Source organism: Haliotis cracherodii, unplaced genomic scaffold (genome assembly GCF_022045235.1).
Source record: "Haliotis cracherodii isolate W230 unplaced genomic scaffold, xgHalCrac1.p SCAF_5, whole genome shotgun sequence".
NCBI lineage: Eukaryota > Metazoa > Mollusca > Gastropoda > Lepetellida > Haliotidae > Haliotis > Haliotis cracherodii.
In genome coordinates, this window is record NW_027266308.1 from 4,162,357 (window position 1) to 4,183,033 (window position 20,677).

At 42.5% G+C, this 20,677-nt stretch overlaps 1 protein-coding gene across 1 annotated transcript in view; it reads right to left on the minus strand.

Moving 5' to 3' along the window:
* The window catches only part of LOC139442620 (tetratricopeptide repeat protein 27-like), a 41,048-nt gene that overhangs the window by 19,817 nt on the left and 554 nt on the right, over window positions 1-20,677 (minus strand). Inside the window, exons 2-14 of the mRNA XM_071223475.1 lie at window positions 19,581-19,764; window positions 18,148-18,274; window positions 17,278-17,412; window positions 15,123-15,225; window positions 12,550-12,589; window positions 11,181-11,305; window positions 10,217-10,347; window positions 7,800-7,912; window positions 3,782-3,848; window positions 2,438-2,551; window positions 1,813-1,908; window positions 1,165-1,287; window positions 377-550 (exon numbers count right to left, since the gene is read on the minus strand). Coding sequence (XP_071079576.1) covers window positions 377-550; window positions 1,165-1,287; window positions 1,813-1,908; window positions 2,438-2,551; window positions 3,782-3,848; window positions 7,800-7,912; window positions 10,217-10,347; window positions 11,181-11,305; window positions 12,550-12,589; window positions 15,123-15,225; window positions 17,278-17,412; window positions 18,148-18,274; window positions 19,581-19,764 — 1,532 coding nt within the window. The remainder of the gene's footprint in view (window positions 1-376; window positions 551-1,164; window positions 1,288-1,812; window positions 1,909-2,437; window positions 2,552-3,781; window positions 3,849-7,799; window positions 7,913-10,216; window positions 10,348-11,180; window positions 11,306-12,549; window positions 12,590-15,122; window positions 15,226-17,277; window positions 17,413-18,147; window positions 18,275-19,580; window positions 19,765-20,677) is intronic.

Consider the following 20,677-nt stretch of genomic DNA (forward strand, 5'->3'; position numbering starts at 1 on the left):
AGTTAGTCTGGAGAAGGGCCATTTAGTCTGGAGAAGGGCCAGTTAGTTCGGAGAAGGGCCAGTTAGTCTGGAGAAGGGCCAGTTAGTTCGGAGAATGTCGGTTAGTCTGGAGAAGGGCCATTTAGTTCGGAGAAGGGCCAGTTAGTCTGGAGAATGGCCAGTTAGTTCGGTGAATGTCAGTTAGTCTGGAGAAGGGCCATTTAGTCTGGAGAAGGGCCATTTAGTCTGGAGAAGGGCCAGTTAGTCTGGAGAAGGGCCAGTTAGTCTGGAGAAAGGCCAGTTAGTCTGGAGAAGGGCCAGTAACTTTTGAAAGGAGCAAGCCCTGCTGGCTACATACAAACTTGTTAAATCTACCCCTGACAGGGTGTGTACATGCCTCCTGTCTGCCGAAGTACAGGTAGCCCAGACATCGCATGGCCCGGGCACTCCGCCTGTTGGACAACTCCCACGCCTTATGGTAGTGGTCAGCATTCCGAGTCACATCACCCAGGAAGCAGTACAGGTTGGGCGTCTCCTTCACCTTCAACTGTTCTCGTATCAGACTTTCTGCCTGTATAATCAGAGCAAGAAAACACATCAATAATGTTACCCAACTTGACAACTGATTATATCTATTATTGTACATAGAGATCATTAGCAAATTATGTTTGAGAGGGAAGTGTCTGGTAAGTTGTTCCCCATAGATGTAGCTGGGCTACGCACATAACCACAATGGCCAAACGATCGCATCAAAAAGTGGGAGGGATAAGACAATCGGTATTAGGAGAAAAGGTACGGATAATCCATGTGAGGATTGTGAGAATATGCGGGAAATACCAAACTTAACCCACCTGGAAATGGACTTGTACGACATTTCCAAGTTCAGATTTGATTGAGGGAGTCATCATTATTAAAATTTGGGTGAATATTTTTAAACATTTTATCAACATCCTTAAAGAGGTTTACATAATGTTGATATCTCATATAAGAAATAACGACAAGTGGGAGTTAATCATACGATAAAACACTGGGCAGAAAAATTATAAATGTTTAAGAAATATCACCATTAGTTGTGTATGTTCATATGCTTTCAATAAAAACATTACAACTATTACATTCGGTATCTGCCCTCATCCTTTGAAATTATAAATTACAATGTTATGAATTTAGGTGAGAATTCTGCACCTTCTCGAGTTTCCCCATCGTCTGGTAGCATGCGATGGCCTCTTCCCACATCTGTAGCCGTTCATAGATCTCCAGTCCGGCTCCCACCAGACCCAGGGACAACAGCAGGGTCGCCAGGTTCTTCTGCAAAAACACCTTTATATACTACTTTCCTACTACTACACATACTTCTAGAAAACGCAGCATGATAACACCTTCATATACTACTTTCCTACTACAACACATACTTCTAGAAACTACTACTGTAATAACACCTTCATATACTACTTTTCTACTACTACACATACTTCTAGAAAACACAGCATGATAACACCTTCATATACTACTTTCCTACTACAGCATATACATCTAGAAACTACTACTGCAATAACACCTTCGTATACTACTTTCCTACTACTACACATACTTCTAGAAAACGCAGCATGATAACACCTTCATATACTACTTTCCTACTACAACACAAACAACAACTGCAATATTATCACCTTGCATCATATACCACATTTATGCCATACCATACCATATTTATACATACCATATTTATACATACCATATTTATACATACCAATTACCATATTTAAATAATCAAGTGGTCTGGCTTTTTTCACTTTCCTCCTTAAACAACACATCTCTTCTTCAAAGTCCTACCTGAAGATACCATATGCTGGGCATCTTGGAGGCATAGAACAGGTTCTGTCTTCTTATAACTGGAGGGCTGGGTCGATCCGTCTGACTCACTAATTCCTGAAAATTCAATGACTTGGCATTAGCATGTTAGGCGACTTTGGATTCACTTTTAACAGCACTTTATAACATCACAACATGACAGCTGACAGACTGCAGTTGGAAAAGTCAAAACTAATATGGGATTCAAACCCACTGACAGTGGATCCTGACAGGTAAGGGACACAACTCTGCACATCAAATTGTGCCCCCTAACAAACTCGTAACACCAGTGTTCCTGTTCACCGGTAACTACCAGTTTTTTAAGGGTAAATATAGACTTGGACCAGTAATTCTTGTGAATGCCAGTCCCTGTGGACCGGTAAATAAAGCACCTTATAAATCTTTGTTGTTGAGCAAAACATCAGCGATATTCATATAAGTATATTTTTCAAATGAAGTCAACTTGTCTGTTACCATCAGGGTATCCCCTTGTCTATTTGTAGTGCAGGGAAATAACATTTTGCTTTGCTTCGAGGTTAAATACATATTTGTAGCAACTTAGTCTCAAAATAATATCTCCTCACCAATGACATCAAGTCTGTCTTACCTCATACTGGTTCATGGATCGTTCCACCCTTCGTCGGCTATCCCACTGAAGCTTGGAGCGAAGTGCCAGACACGTTGTACCAACACACCAGCTGCTCATATGATCTATAATACCCTTGGAAACAAATATTGCCATATTTAGAGACTCTGAAAAATGTCACTGTCCCAAATCATCTAAACTGACTGCATCACTATGGTAACTTACAGCTGAATGTCATAACACAGGCTGGAATTTCCAGGCTCGATCATAGCGCCAGCAGTTACTATTATCCCTATTGCTATTATGTCCCTTCTATGTCCCTCATATTAACCAATCAGATTCAACCTCTAATATCACTGGCCTTTGCTTCAAACAAAATGGCTGCGCCCAGTCAAGACGATCTGATCAATAATCAAGATCTATATTGCAATAAAACCGGTCTTACCCCACTCAGTGCATCAAATCATGTGAGCACCTTGATTAAAAACATGAAAATATTGGTAAAATGTCTGTCGATGCCCAGTTGGCGGTACACATGCTTTCCAAATCCTGCAGACAACTAAAATCTGCACGTTGAAATATTTCACCAAGTTGTTTACATAACGGATGTCTGGTTTGTTACATGATTTCGGCTAGCCTATGCATAAGTCTCATTAGTCAAGCCAAAATGTCACTCTGGAGTTCCAACAAAGTTCGGCAAGGGTGGAAACTGGACTTCTATAGTCAGTTACCTCCCTTGCCTCAGGAAGATGAGAGTTAGGCAGTGTCTGGAAACCCCCACACGTGCAACTTGTCGGACAGACTTGTAGCTGTCCAACTCTACCAGGACCAAGCACATTGTCTAAAGAGTGCAAGAACACAATGATTAAACAACAATGATTAACAGCTTCTTCTCTTATTCAAAAGCTATTGTCAATATTTCAATCCTAATCATGAGAAATTCAAAAATAGGGTCATAAACTAAATTAAAATATTGTTGGCCAACATTTTGTACAAGGTTTATTGCAAATGTCAGCAAAAATTCCAAAATTTATTTTTTTTAAATTTCAAGTTAGATTTAGGTGATCATAATCAACAGATCAACGTTAAGTTTTGCATAGGTGATTTTGTAATTCAGTGATACCAGATCAACAATGAAAAAAATAAATAATATCAATGTTTTTATTATTGCATTGGGAGCAAATCTAAACACTGCTTAATGATCTCCGACTTGATTAATAATTATTAATTATAATCTGACTTTGAACAAAGATTGCATTTTCCCCAATTTGCCAGACACAGACACTAAGTTGAAAATCCTACATGACTCCCTGCTTTAAAAACCTTGGATCTTAGTAATTTGTTGCTGTGAGCACTTCTACTCACAATGACATATGTCAGGATCTCCTCCTCCGTCAGACGTTCAATTGCCATTTTCCTTTTGTAGTCCTCCCTGCATCAATCAAAACAAGCATGAAATGTCCCTCTGCCCGGCCAATATGTCCAGTTGTGTGCAAGGTGGGCAATATTGAACATTTTTCAAATATGGAACGAGCACTACCGCTATTTTCAGTCAAAGCTGTTGCTATTGAAACTCAAAATAGTTTTTTTCTGAAAATACAAACTACCCAAAGGCACCAGTTTATCACTATACCTATCTTTTTGCCAAATTTGGTGAAGAAATATTGTACGGTTTTCAAGACATGCTCTGGAAAGGAGCACTACCACCATTTTCAGTCTAAGTCAAAGTCGTTGCCATGGAAACTCGAAATAATATTTTTCAAAAATCCGAAACTATCAAAAGTCACCAGTTTACCACTTGACCTATCTACGTGCCAAGTTTGGTTAAGATATCTCTCATGATGTTTTTAGCTCTGCTCTGGGAACAAAACGTGATGGACGGACAGAAGGACGGACAGCACCCATTCCTATATCCCCCTTCCAATTCAGGGGATAAAAAACATACCGATGAACACTTCTGCAGGGCTGCAACCATGGTAATGACACATCTTGTCACAATACAATATGAGTCTTGTGAGAAGATTATGATATTACACACAACACAAACCTAAAACCTGTGTTTATGAAACAAGATTCTGATGTCTATAATGTTCTAAATGTGCCAGGACCTTATATTTACCAAGTCATTTAGCACTTTAGTTTAAGGAATTTTAAACCCTGTTTAGTGAATTGAATGATGTGGCAGTAGAGGCTGTTGTAAATGGGTTTCTAGTAGTGTGAGTGAGTGAGTTGTGTTTAACGCCGCTTTTAACAGTATTCCAGTTATATAACGGCATGTCAGCTTAATGTGGGAGGAAAGCCTGAGGTGATGCAGGTCTCAGACGTTTACCACTTCGGGGAAACCCATGAGCACGGGTATGGTGCTGACAAACCTAGAAACATAATCGGGTCGAACCAGGATTCGAACCCACAATCATAGGTTTCTGGCGTGCCCAAGGAATGCAACTCTGCACAGCGAATCGTGGCGCCTTAGACGACTGGGCCACCCGTGCCCCCTGGGTTTCTAGTCACTAGCAGCAAGTGACGGAAGAAGTGCTACTAAAATTATGAGTGCTGCCGGTGTCAAGTGTTTGAAATAATTATTAAACCCAGCAAGACATTCGGGATGGTGACCCATAAATGTTGCCTGCCATCTTCAAAGTTACCTGCTCGTATGTAAGAATTGACCTTCACTTTGTGTGAGTTCATTGGAGTATGAACCTTCATAGAGTGAGGGCCAAACTGTATGAACATCGGAGCTTGGGATCATTGAAAGGTGACTAAAGATGCATCAAACAGACACTAAGGTAAATTCATAGACTGCTGGAGACGGTCAATGTCAGCCTAGGCACGGATTGAGTCGATACTACGATAGTTTAGATGTGCATTTCTTCGTTTGTTCATTAGGATGGGCCGCAGTGAGGATATTCGTGAACAATCATGCAGTCACGCTCTCTGACATTTCTCAATGTATACTGAAACGCTGAGACCAAGATTAAAGGTTCCAAATGATCAGAAAGAACACTTATGTATGTTTTCGTGCTAGGGAATTCCCAGGGGTTTCCCCAGGAATGTGGAAGTAGTCCGTCAGTGTTTACGTCATTTCAAGAACACGATCTCGTGAAAAACGTATGAACGTCAAATTGTGTCAATTTCGCGGTCATGTGACCAACCTCTCGTCCAATGGAAAAGCCGTATATTGTGTAAACTTCAAATTAAAAAATTATTAAACATTAAATTGAATAATCGCAAAAAATAAGAGACAGATCACATCTTGATTTAATTGAAATAATGCAAACAATAACTTGAAAAATTAGTCATTGAGAAGTAGTCATGGTAGAGGTAGATAAAACTGAATACGTCAGTAGTCTTAAAATTATCTGCCAGGCAGGTTGGTAGGGGAAAATTTCAGATAGCCCGACACAAAAGTTACCAGCTACATGCAGGCAAGCAGTTATTTCAGACACTGGTCGGTGTTATCCCCCTTAACGTAATCAACTGAACACACATGACACGTGTAAGTTTCGGGATGGGACAGTTCCTGGCTGAACCTTAATAACAGCAACACAAGGGCGATCAAGGCCTTTTTTTACCTAAGTTGTGTATATCTACTTGAGGACTGAATACCTATTTGAAAATACCCAATTCCCACCAGCTTCCAACACTATTCCGGATGCAGAGACAAGGGTTCTTTCAAGACATTCAACAGTGACAAAATTCTGGAATTGGTGAGTGCACGGACATATTCTAGGACCTGTCATTTATTTCTGCTGCCACTTATATGACCGATCATACTGCCGTTTTTACAGTAAACCTGAAGCTGTGTGTTTCAATACATCTTCTGTATATACAGGTCTGTTGAACTGACTTATGGGTCAACTGTTGCGCTTCAATTTGTTCAACAACTCATTACATCAGTTCCAGTCATACTACTTTGACTAACAAATAAAACTTTCAGCAGGGGTTGATTTAACTGCTGGCGTTAGTCTTGAGAAGGGCCAGTTAGCCTGGAGAAGGGCCATTTAGTCTTGAGAAGAGCCAGTTAGTCTTGAAAAGGGCCAGTTAGCCTGGAGAAGGGCCAGTTAGTCTTCAGAAGGGCCAGTTAGCCTGGAGAAGGGCCAGTTAGTCTTCAGAAGGGCCAGTTAGCCTGGAGAAGGGCCAGTTAGTCTGGAGAAGGGCCAGTTAGTCTTGAGAAGGGCCAGTTAGCCTGGAGAAGTGCCAGTTAGCCTGGAGAAGGGCCAGTTAGTCTGGAGAAGGGCCAGTTAGTCTGGAGAAGGGCCAGTTAGCCTGGAGAATGGCCAGTTAGTCCTGAGAAGGGTCAGTTAGCCTGGAGAAGGGCCATTTAGTCTGGAGAATGGCCAGTTAGTCTTGAGAAGGGCCAGTTAGCCTGGAGAAGGGCCATTTAGTCTGGAGAAGGGCGGAGAATGTCAGTTGGTCTGGAGAAGGGCCAGTTAGTCTGGAGAAGAGCCAGTTAGTCTCGAGAAGAGCCAGTTAGCCTGGAGAAGGGCCAGTTAGCCTGGAGAAGGGCCAGTTAGTTTGGAAAATGCCAGTTAGTCTTGAGAATGTCAGTTAGTCTGGAGAAGGGCCAGTTAGTCTGGAGAAGGGCCAGTTAGTTTGGAGAATGTCAGTTAGTTTGGAGAATGTCAGTTAGTCTGGAGAAGGGCCAGTTATTCTGGAGAAGGGCCAATTAGTCTGGAGAATGTCAGTTAGCCTGGAGAAGGGCTAGTTAGTCTGGAGAAGGGCCAGTTAGTCTTGAGAATGTCAGTTAGCCTGGAGAAGGGCCAGTTAGTCTTGAGAATGTCAGTTAGCCTGGAGAAGGGCCATTTAGTCTGGAGAAGGGTTAGTTAGTCTGGAGAAGGGCCAGTTAGTTAGGAGAAGGGCCACTTAGCCTGGAGAAGGGCCAGTTAGTCCTGAGGAGGGCCAGTTAGTCTGGAGGGCCAGTTAGTCTGAGGAAGGGCCAGTTAGTCTGGAGAAGGGCCAGTTAGTTTGGAGAAGGGCCAGTTAGTCTGGAGAATGTCAGTTAGTCTGGAGGAGGGCCAGTTAGTCTGGAGAAGGACCAGTTAGACTGGAGAAGGGCCAGTTAGTCTGGAGAAGGGCCAGTTAGTCTGGAGAAGAGCCAGTTAGTCTGGAGAAGGTCCAGTTAGTTTGGAGAAGAGCCAGTTAGTCTGGTGAATGTCAGTTAGTCCGGAGAAGGGCCAGTTAGTCTGGAGAAGGGCCAGTTAGTCTGGAGGAGGGCCAGTTAGTCTGGAGGAGGGCCAGTTAGCCTGGAGAAGGGCCAGTTAGTCTGGAGAAGGGCCAGTTAGCCTGGAGTAGGGCCAGTAATCTTTGAAAGGAGCAAGCCCTGATCAGGCTTCAAGTTTCACATGAAATCTGGGGAATATGCCTCTGAATGCTGCATACTTACATGATTCCGAGGATGACAGCCTGGTCCAGCTGTGAAAGGTGGACACAGAACTCGCGTTCCCCCTCCGCGAGCTGCACGCCGTCCAGCACAGTGTCATCATCCAGGGGGACATTCTGTGCATAATAGAGAGTTCAGCTTGCTACATGGTCCTGCTACATTTCACAACCTTCGCTTCAGTCATTAAAAAAACCTTTACTCTTGCCAATCTGACATCACAAATGTTAAGAATGACTGGTGTTAGCTTGTTGACTTTGTGGGAGTAATAATAATAATATTAATAGTGAGCGAGTGAGTATGGTTTAACGCCGCTTTTAGCAATATTACAGCAATATCACGGCTGGGGACACCAGAAATGGGTTTCACACATTTTACCCATGTCGGGAATTGAACCTGGGTCTTTGGCGTGACGAGCGAAACGCTTTAACCACTAGGCTAACCAACCGCCCCAATAATAATAATAATAATAATAATAATAATAATAATAATAATAATAATAATAATAATTTAAAAAATAGTAATGGTAATAATAATAATAGACCATTCATATTGCGCATATTTCCATACAACTCAGGGGCATGCTCAAAGCGCTATTATTACCCCGGTCACTGGATCAGTGTGCACTCAAGAATCATTCTCAGCTCCCTTGGGAGTATACAGGCGCTAGGTTTACAACCAAATTGCCATCTCATCCTACCGGGTACCCATTCACTGCTGGGTGAGCAGAGGCACATTTTGAACAAAGTCACTTGCCCAAGGAGACGCCTGATTTGTTACATGTGCTTCAGTGTGGGGCAGGACTGAAGCCCTAGAAACTCTCAGGAGCCAAGCCGCCGAAACGTGGTCACCCATCCAAATGAATTAATGATTGTAGCTTTATGAAGATTCCAGTAATATCAGTAATTATGGCACGGGACCCCAGACAACACAACAGAGTCAAATGATAATGCTTCTTAAACATATAATCATTGCTTGTCATTTAATGCCGCACTCCATAATATTTCAGTTATATGACCATGATGACGGCGGTGTGTTAATAATCAAGTCTGGACCAGACAATCCAGTGATTGATATTACCCTCAGGATACGATGACACGCTATCAATCAAGTCACCGAGTCTGACCCCCCGATCCATTTGGGCATCTCTTACAACCAGCATAGGTTGCTGAGGACCAATCAATGCCAAGAAGAGTTATCTCCCTTCAACTTATATGTCAAATGGACACAAATACACATATATAGGAAAAGTAGGGCAGCATTTTTGTCTCATCAACTAAACTGCTCCACATCAGTGATTGAGCTGAGGCATCATTGCTCTCCTGACTTATGATCATGTTTAGTGCCATTCATAATTATGACACAACTTAGTGAGTGAGTAAGTGAATTGGGTTTAATGCTGCTTTTAACAGTATTCCAGTTATATCACGGCATGTCAGCTTAATGTGGGAGGAGAGCCCGAAGTGAAGCAGGTCTAGGACGTTTACCACTTCAGTGAAACCCACGGGCATGGCTGACAAACCTAGAAACATAACCGGGTGAACAAGGATTCAACCCCCCAATCATAGGTTTCTGTCGTACCCAAGGGACGCAACTCTGCACAGCGAATTGCATCGCCTTAAACGACTGGGCCACCCATGCCAACTCAGGACACATGCCATGTATCAAAATTTATTCGATATTTCTGTGTGAAAGACTGAGTTTTCTGAACTTGAGAAAACTGATATTTTCATTTCAGTGAATATAACACTTTACACTTGCTATTGCACTGCAGTGAACATAACACTTTGACAGAACTATTGTCATACATGCGTTACCTCCCCTTAAATTGTCTCCCTCTATTGTAAGTGTCAAGCCCTTACACAAACTGTTGACTTCCTTTTCACGTTAGTTCCACATTGACAAGGCAAAATAATGCCAGCTGGTCATTTATGGAGTCCATATGCCTTCTTCCCATTTGTTATTCTCTCAAAAATGTTTCCTTGTAAACTGAAAATTTTTCATTTAACTTATAAATTGAGACAGTTCCTTTTGCAAAGCTCCATTCTAGTGACTTGACCAGCGTGTATTCTTTCGCTTCCATCAGCGGTCTCCTAGTTTTCAAGGATATTTTTTGTTAAAGTTGTTTTTGAATATAATCATATCTAAATGTATGACAAAGAATTCCCGTGACCCTAAATATTTTGTTATACTTTTGTATATATTGTATAAGATTTTGCAAACACGAAAACACTTTTTAAGTCGAAAATACAAGTGGTGGTGAACCGTCCTTGTGTGTTAGGAAGGGACATATTCCATATGTCTTGTGAAATATCACGTTTCTCTCATCTATGCCACTCATGAAAATATCTCCTGTCCCCCAGTCACTCTATAAGAGAAACATGATATTTCACTCGACACATGAAATATCCTCTATGATTTACCTTTGGAATGATAACTTCATCTGTTTTGCTTTCAAATGTTCCGGTTGAACACTCAGTGTCCGGCCTTGACACCTTCAACATGAGCTGAGCCTTGGCCTCCTGCTGGAACTTGGTTCTCTTGCCAAGAGCCCCTGGAACAACCCCCAATACAAAGTTTGGAAATTGTTGTCATGACCTTCAGAATTAATCAATTTAATTTAGGTTTACATGTGCTGATTGCGTCATTGTACCTCAAGGATGTTATACTGAACCCTATCGGTCATATTCATTCTGTTCATATGACTTCCACCAAATTTGTAATTTTTTCAAAAGTCAATTATGCACATTTTAGAATTGAATAGACTTCATATAGTTACAATAAAAGTCCAAGAGATGTAAGAAAAAAAAGAATCTTATACTCAAACATCTGAATACATCTGGTAACATATTTTTTAAATGTATTTTTCGCTTTGTAAATCATGCAAATGAATCCGGCCACAAAGATTGTCATCAAATCTTTTCTGTTTGTAGCGCCGCACTAAGCAATATTCCAGCTATATGACAGTGGTTTGTAAATAATCAAGTCTGAACCAGACAATCCAGTGATTGACATCATGAGCATCGAGCCACACAATCGGAATCAGAAGACATGCATCAACCAAGTCAGCAAGCCTGACCACCCAATCCTGTTAGTCGGCTCTTACGACAAGCAAAGTCACCTTTTACGGCAAGCATGGGTTGCTGAAGAGCTATTCTACCCCGGATCGTCATGGGTCCAAGTCTTTCCTTCAGTGGAACACACATGATACTGGTTTTATACCGCTTTTAGCAATATTCCAGCAATATCACGGCGGGGGACAGCAGAAATGGGCTTCACACATTGTACCCATGTCGGGAATCGAACCCGGGTCCTTGGCGTGAGGAGCCAACGCTTTAACCACTAGGCTACCCAACCGCCCCGGACTGGAATCAGAAAAATGAATACCTGTCAGCTCGACCTGCAAGCCGGACAGTTTCCGGGCAGCGCCGAAACACGCTGTAGCTCTCCTGTACTCATAGAACGTGTGACACAGATGACCAGCCTCCAGGTGGAACAAGATGGCCACGTCCCTGCAATACAGCCGCAGTGCTATCATGGATGAAGTGGTTAATACAGTGAACAGTACTAGTGGGACGACACACCATTGCATCACGATTTTTTGTTTCTCGATACAAGAATCGATAAGTCGCACACTAAGTTAAAAGTATCAGTTCTTACCTTAAATGTATTTTTCAATAAATGTTACACCAAAAACATATTACTAGTGAAAATGAGTAGTGAAAACGTAAATATTTTCATCCACATGTGCCATTCCTGACACTGCCAACTGTAAATCGTTAGTGTGCCAGGTATTTGGCAATCCTGTCTATGAAAAACATACAGAAAAGTGCACATTCAAGTATCGTGATACGTATCTGATTGTGAGCAAGGTATCGTGATACGTATCGGATCGCACAGTTGGTGTATCGTCCCAGCCCTAGTGAACAGATCAACAAGAAAACAGCTTATCACTCTCTCACACTATGGGGCACCATAGAGTTTTGCTTGTTCATATAGTAGTGAATAACATGGAGGTTAATGTTTACTATCAAATAGAGAGTCCTGTTGGACCTTAAGAAAAGATGGGCACTGGGCTGGCTTGATGTCCTGGAAAAACTGATTTTCAAACTCTGACTTGATAAGTATCTATTAGATAAGCTTCGCTCATGTAACTAACTTCAGTAGTTTCTTTGAAAACTTTCCCAATTGCGGAGACTATGCACTAAATAAATAAAAAATAACATGGATCAAGGGCTGTAACTGTGCATGCACAAAATCCAAAACACATGTAGCTAGGGAAATAACTTTGGAAAAAAAATTATGGCTCCAATTTTTGAGTGAGTGAGTGAGTTGCGTTTTATCACCGCTTTTAACAGTATTCCAGTCATATCATGGCATGTCAGCTTAATGTGGGAGGAAACCCCAAAGTGATTCAGGTCTTTGACACATACCACTTCGTAAAACCCACGAGCAGGGGTATGGCACTGACAAACCTGGAAACATAATCGGGGCGAACCGGGATTTGAACCCACAATCATAGGTTTCTGGCGTGCCAAAGGGATGCAACTCTGCATAGTGAATTCCAGCGCCTTTGACGACTGGGCCACCCGTGCCCCCGAAATCCCCTAATAATGTTTTACTTAACCAACGTGTTGCACTAAACAAAGTAGTGTGTGGCACAAAACATTTCTGTTGCACAAATCATGCTGATGCAGCAAGACTGGCTGTGTATGCTGTAACCATGGTGACACCTCCAGGATGGTGTTCGTCTCACCTGTTGTCATCACTCGTGATCAGGGGTTCCCTCTTAGACACTGCAACAGAAGAAGTCAAGGTTTTTGTGGGAATGTTTTTTGTTTGTTGTTTAACGCTGCACTCAGCAATATTCCAGCTTTATGACGGCGGTCTGTAAATAATCAGTTTGGACCAGACAATCCAGTGACTGACATCATGAGCATTGATCCACGCAATTGGGATACGATGACATGCAAGACTGGTACTAGTCAGGAAGCCTGACCACTCAATCCCGTAAGTCACCTCTTACGACAAGCATAGTCGCCTTTTAAGGCAAGAATTGGTTGCTGAAGACCTATTCTATCCTGGATCTTCACGGTCTTTTGTGGGAATGCATACTGATACGATGAGAGCTCTTACTACGATATGATAACTCTCATGGCAAAGACGGTAATAAAATGATCGAGCTACAACATCATGTCGTTTAAAGGGGCACTGATCTAACGCCAATCCCCCGGACTGGTTGTTGCCTTTGTTATTGTTTTTTCCCCCGTGAGTACCCGGATGATACGCAACGCAACTGAGCGTGACCAGAGACTGGGCTACCGTCTGCAAGGACAGCTAAATAAACTTGGAGGCTGGAGGCAATATTTGTTTTACGCATTTTTGCATAAACACTGATTGGTTAACTGTGATCTATAAAGATTCGACAAAGGGCGCATGTTAAATAATTTCTTCAGCCTAAACAAACAGACAAAAAGAACGGCGGAGCTCAACGGAAGTCGTCATTTGGAAATACCCCAGATGGTTATAGTTTAATACTAAAAAAAGTATCCATGCAGTGAAAGCATTTTCGGATTTCGGATTGTGTAATACGATTACTACTCCCTTGTTGTCATACACGTTTTCTCGTATAACCCTACACTTGTGTATTTGTCGCCATTCACTTGATGCTCAGTTAATGAATTTATTACAGGTACAATTAGTGGTAGCACCACTTAGATTACCTGACAAAGGTTCTCATTTGGCATTTATTGTGTCTGGGGTAATTATTCAATCTAAATCCAGGTTCGAAGTGAGGTTATGTAATATGCACGTGGCAGCCCAGCAAGAGATGAATGATCAGTTGATTTACTTTTTTTTGTAAATCAACGGATCGTTCCTAGTCATCAAAGGATTAACAGAAAATACGTTGATTGATTAATCACTGTAATCTTGCACAGTGGATATGTCAAAAGTGAGTGTTTACATGTCTAGGTTTACTAAAACAAAGGGAATACACTCATATCATGGCGTGAAGTGCCGATGTAAAAACAACATACAATTTGTTCAAAGGGTTAACTGATAATACGTTGATTTGTTGCTCATTGTTATCAAACTCAATGGATTTTTTAGGAACCGTCGACGTAATGAAAATAGTTCTCACGTGGCCTTTCTCAGCCGACCCTTGAGACTTGACACCCGAAACGATATATATCTTTTAGAATATTTGATAGTTACAAAGACACGTGACATCGAATAAGTTATTTTGTATAGCTGCAGACGAGTGGGATATTATTCCTTTGTGTTGATATTCAAGGATACATTCCTCGAATAAGGAAGCTGCCTATTTATACACATAAATTTGGTAAGTTGTAATTATGGTATTTGCATTTTGTTTTCCTTCATTTGAACCGATTCGTTCTTGTTTTTCTACGTCTTGGTTGGGAAATTCTTCAATGCGCGATAGACGTTGTTTTCACAGGTCATTTCCTTTGTAAGCATGTATAGATTACCGTCAATTTGTAAAATGTGATTCTCTTAGGCAATTTTTAAAATGTGTAAATATTTCAGTCATTTTGACTAAAAAATCTGTCCAGATTGATTAAGACGATCAAAAGGGCCTACAAACATCACAACAGATTATTATGTAGGATTAGAAGCCAAACAACATAGAAATGTACTTTTCAACGTAACATTTTCAGTCTCTTGGTGATGACATTAAACATCAAAATGTTTGGAATTCGTTATTATAATAATACAGATGGAAATGTTTTTCAGTCACTTTGTAAAATAACTGAATATTTAGACGTTTAATAAATATGTTACACATTTTGACAGTAAAAAAATATACACACTATAAAAAAAGCAATGCTCAGGTGAAATATTTACTTTGTGTTGCAAGTCAAGATAGTGTAAACGAAAATCGCAAAATTACCAAGCAAGTGACTTATCAAAACTTCGTCACCATTACCGATGCTACCCACAAAGATGCCTACATTTCCTTATTATCTCGAAAACTGTATTTCATTTTGTTGATCAATGTGACCATACGCTCTTATTACTACCGGTATCCATAAAAGTGACTAATGCGCTTACCAATGGCGCAACAGAGGTCGCGAGCTAGTCTAGATTTCTGCTCTACATCCGGGTACTCACTGGGAAAAAAACAATAACAAAGGCAACAACCAGTCCCGGGGAATTGCGTTAGATCAGTGCCCCTTTAAGATACTGTTTTTATTATTATTATTATTATTATTATTATTATTATTATTATTATTATTATATGACATATTGGTTTGGTAGATGTGTACAAGGATCTGCATGGCAGCTTTATTCCATCGTTCAACTGACCTTCGTCTATGATTTCCAGGACTGTGGCCTTGTGAGTCGGGGACTTCTCCTCCAGCAGATCCTGATGCAGCGACACGTACCTCATCAGCCACCAGTCGGAGGTCTGCAAGTGGTCAGGGAGTCGGTGAGTGAGTGAGGGAGTATGCGAGTGGTTGGGTGGGTGAGTGGGTGTGTGGTTGGTTGGGGAACTATGTGGCTGAGTGTATGGTTGGTTGGGTGGGTGAGTGGTTGGTTGGGGAACTATGTGGCTGAGTGTATGGTTGGTTGGGTGGGTGAATGGGTGTGTGGTTGGTTGGGGGGACTATGTGGGTGAGTGTGTTGTTGGTTGGGAGGGTGAGTGGGTGTGTGGTTGGTTGGGGGACTATGTCAGTGGTTGGTTGGGGGAGTATGTGGTTGGGTGGGTGTGTGGTTGGTTGTGGGGACTACGTGGGTGGATTTGTGGTTTTGGTTTGGTTTGGTTGGTTATTTTACGCCGCACTCAGCAATATTCCATCTATATGGCGGCGGTCTGTAAATAATCGAGTCTGGACCAGACAATCCAGTGATTGATATCATGAGCATCGATCCACGCATTTGGGATCGATGATATGCTTCAACCAAGTCAGCGAGCCTGACCACCCGATCCCGTTAGTCGCCTCTTACGACAAGCATAGTCGCCTTTTAAGGCAAGCATGGGTTGCTGAAGACCTATTCTATTCTTCACGGGTCCAAGTCTTTCCTTCAGTGGAACACACATGATATAGTGGAACACACACGTGTGGTTGGTGGGGCGGACAAGTGGGTGTGTGGATGTTTGGTTCGTTTGTCAGAAATTCTGGGTGGATGTGTAGTTGGGTGGGTGAGTGGGGTAGGGTGTGTGGTTAGTTGGGGGAATTTGTGGGAGGGTGTGGTTAGTTGGGTGGGTGAGTGGGTGTGTGGTTAGTTGGGGAACTATGTGGCTGAGTGTATGGTTGGCTGGGTGGGTGAGTGGGTGTGTGGTCGGTTGGGGGGAATTTGTGGGTGGATGTGTGGTTGGTCGGGTGGGTGAGTGGGGGTGGATGTGTGGTTGGTCGGGTGGGTGAGTGGGGGTGGATGTGTGGTTGGTCGGGTTGGTGGGTGAGTGGGGGTGGGGGTGTGGTTAGTTGGGGGGAATTTGTGGGAGGGTGTGGTTGGCTGGGTGGGTGAGTGGGTGTGTGGTTAGTTGGGGGAATTTGTGGGAGGGTGTGGTTGGCTGGGTGGGTGAGTGGGTGTGTGGTTAGTTGGGGGAAATTGTGGGAGGGTGTGGTTGGCTGGGTGGGTGAGTGGGTGTGTGGTTAGTTGGGGGAATTTGTGGGAGGGTGTGGTTGGCTGGGTGGGTGAGTGGGTGTGTGGTTAGTTGGGGGAATTTGTGGGAGGGTGTGGTTGGCTGGGTGGGTGAGTGGGTGTGTGGTCGGTTGGGGGGAATTTGTGGGTGGATGTGTGGTTGGTCGGGTGGGTGAGTGGGGGTGGATGTGTGGTTGGTCGGGTGGGTGAGTGGGGGTGGATGTGTGGTTGGTCGGGTGGGTGAGTGGGGGTGGATGTGTGATTGGTCGGGTGGGTGAGTGGTGGTGGATGTGTGTTTGGTCGGGTGGGTGAGTGGGGGTGGATGTGTGGTTGGTCGGGTGGGTGAGTGGGGGTGGATGTGTGGTTGGTCGGGTGGGTGAGTGGGGGTGGATGTGTGGTTGGTCGGGTGGGTGAGTGGGGGTGGATGTGTGATTGGTCGGGTGGGTGAGTGGGGGTGGATGTGTGTTTGGTCGGGTGGGTGAGTGGGGGTGGATGTGTGGTTGGTCGGGTGGGTGAGTGGGGGTGGATGTGTGGTTGGTCGGGTGGGTGAGTGGGGGTGGATGTGTGATTGGTCGGGTGGGTGAGTGGGGGTGGATGTGTGATTGGTCGGGTGGGTGAGTGGGGGTGGATGTGTGGTTGGTCGGGTGGGTGAGTGGGGGTGGATGTGTGGTTGGTCGGGTGGGTGAGTGGGGGTGGATGTGTGATTGGTCGGGTGGGTGAGTGGGGGTGGATGTGTGGTTGGTCGGGTGGGTGAGTGGGGGTGGATGTGTGGTTGGTCTGGTGGGTGAGTGGGGGGTGGATGTGTGTTTGGTCGGGGGTATGAGTGGGGATGGGGGTGTGGTTAGTTGGGAAACAGCACTTTGTTCTGTCTTACCTGCAAACTTTTCAAATGGTCACGACAATCAAGGAAGATAATTCTGGCTAGAAACAGATACGTGATATGTCTAGCCAGACTGTATACTGGTGCACCATCTTGGCTCAAGTCACTCAGTATGTACTCTATGAAGGCCTGAAAACAAAACGAAAATCTCTAATTTGCTGTAATTATATAGTTATAAACAACATTCATCTATCATATTTAAGGACAATCTCATTGATCATCTTGACAGGTCTGTATAAATACTCCTGAGGAAGGCAACTTCACTAACTGACCATGCTTGCTTGAGTACTGCTTTAAAATGTTTAATTTATTCAAATTATTTATGGAAATTACACCCTATCCTGGCAACAATTCATATTTTGTTCTTATTTCTTATTTGTTATTTGTTATAAAATAGGGAAAAAAATAAAAAATTAAATGAATTGTTGCCAGGAAAGGGATTTGTTTTTTGTTTTTTTATATTTTATGTCATGTATTTGTGACCCGTGAAGATCCGGGGTAGAATAGATCTTCAGCAACCCATGCTTGCCGTAAAAGGCAACTATGCTTGTCGTAAGAAGCGACTAACGGGTTCGGGTGGTGAGGCTCGCTGACTTGGTTGATACATGTCATCGATCGATGATATAAATCACTGGATTGTCTGGTCCAGACTTCATTATTTACAGGCCGCGGTCATATAGCTGGAATATTGCTGAGTGCAGCGTTAAACAACCAACCAACCAACCAACCATATATTTTTGTGTCATCTCTATACAAGACAACTCTATAAGTATACCGGTAGTAGGATTCTTGTACATGACATTTGTAGGCTAAGAAAATATTTGAAAGTCGTCATCACCATCACCATCATCAACTTCTGATTACCTTGTTTGACTGGCAGACAGAGGGGGCAAGATACTCCGTCGCTTGTTTGTCGGTCAACGGTCCTGTCCAGTTGTTCTGTACAAACAGCTGCAGACATGACGCTCCGACCAGCAGAACCTCCAGCTGCCTGTAACCATGGTTACAGAGTAGCCTTAATACACATCAAGAGAAAAGTTGATTTTCAGCACATAGAAAACTTTGTGTACAAAGCCCCGTCTCTTTGGGGTGATGAGCAAACACTTTAACCACCAGGCTACCCGACCACCCCCCTGGCAGTGGAAGCTTACTGAAATACATTTTAGTGAAAAAACACAACTGTTTAAAAAAGTCATTTTAATTAATTTACTGGAAATGATAGCAAAATATTTTTTAAGAACTCAGATTCATTAAGTCAACATGGTGAAGTAATGATATAGATAATAATCTGGACTTTTAACGCCTTTGTGTGGATAAGACACATCCTTTCAAATGCAAGGATTAAAGGGGATTCCACCTCGCAGTCAAAGAGGTCCTCCAATTGCCCCCTCACTGGTCCGAGGCTCAGTTTGTTGGGTCGCTGACGCTAATTGGCATCTAGTGATTACATGGGCTCATTAAACGGCACCAGCTAGATGACATTGGTGTTAATGTTGCATCTAAGATTACTGCACTCATATACCAACATGCATGCACGTGGGTGTGTGGCTACTTGTACTAGTCCAGATAAATGCCAATTTTATAGTGCTAGTCCACTGAGATACCATGTAGAAGTTTACCTTGAATATCCCACTCAGGCACAGTATACTGACTCCAAGCTGACCAGTCCTTTGTTTTAGCTCCTTAAAGCCGAATGCCAGACAGGGTAACAACAAGTACCATCTTTTACCGTCTTTATCATGTTTATGTATGACGTGGCCAGGGATCGAACCCCCGACCTTCCGCTCTCAGGACAGATGCTCTACCACTAGACCATAGAGGTAGGCACTGATGGTTGGTGTGAATTGTTTGATAGGCATTACTTAGAAGTTGACGGATGATTAAGCATGTTAAGTAGACACAAATTATACCGAAACGTCGCCTTTACAGTATTAATAAAGTTGCTATCCATAAATTGTGTCTACTTTAATAGTTGTTGTGTTGTTTCCCTTTAAATACACCATGTCTGAGGTGAGATGAGGTGAAATGGAGTTTAACGTCGCCTCCAAGATTATTGCACTTGCGTGTACCGACATGCATGTTTGTGTGTGTGTTTGTGTGGCTGCTTGTACTAGTCTGGACTGATGCCGATTTATTGTGCTAGCACACTGAGATAACAGGGTAACAACAATTACCATCTTTTATCATCTTTTGGTATGGCGAGGCTTGGGATCGAACCCCGAACCTATTGCTATGTCTGAGCAAATGTGTGTCACACATGATATAAGTTAAAGTTAAAAGCTGTATAATAAACTCACACAATATCTTTGTCTCTGTCAGAACTGAGAATATATGTCTCCACATTGTGTGAAACTATTGCAGCTAAGGTGTCTTTATTCCCTGGGTTTTCCTTCAAGAGTTTTTCTCCAATGTCATGTTTCAAGACATCTTCATATTTCCCATGTAAAAAACTTTCCAATAGTTCCGTGCCGCAACCACCATCTGAAAAAGAAGTACAATTTATTATATCTATCGTGAAGACGACACATGTACATTGGTGAAAGTGAGTGAGTGAGTTGTGTTTAGCACTGCTTTTAACAGTATTCCAGTTTTATCACGGCGTGTCAGCTTAATGTGGGAGGAAAGCCCAAAGTGATGCAGGTCTCAGACGTTTACCACTTCGGAGAAACCCACGAGCATGGGTATGTGCTGACAAACCTAGAAACATAATCGGGGGGAAACGGGATTCGAACCCATAATCATAGATTTCTGGCATGCTCAAGGGACGCAATCTGCACAGTGAATTGTGGTGCCTTAGACGGCTGGTGATGAAAGATATTCCTAATCAAATCCAAGAAGTGAGGTTAACATGTTTCATATGATGATCATGATGTACTAATAATGATTATTTTCGAAGCAATGATTAATTTTTCAAAGTGTCCAGAATCGACTCATGTTAACACCCTAATCTATATCAGATTTCTATGTATCTCAGATCATAGGTTTTCAAACATCATATGTTTTCGGACGGCCATGTTTATCTTGACGACTAGGGTTATAACAAGGGGTATGGTATCAATTACACATTGTAAATACTCAGATGATGGCTTGTCTTTTATTTTAAGTGAGTGAGACATTTTACGGTTGTCCATGTGATTAATGAGAAAACTATAAATGTTTTTTTAAGCATCCGAAAACCCTTAACACGGTGATAAATGTTGAAACAATCACCAGGTTCATTTTTCCTTGTTAAATCTATAATAGATAATTGCATATAGATATAATAAACACACATGGGCCCCATTAGTCAGCCATACTGATGATCAGGTATTTCAACAGAACCACTGACAACCATAATATGTTATAACTGGGTTACTTTTGAAAAGTACACATGGTAATCCATGCATGATTGATC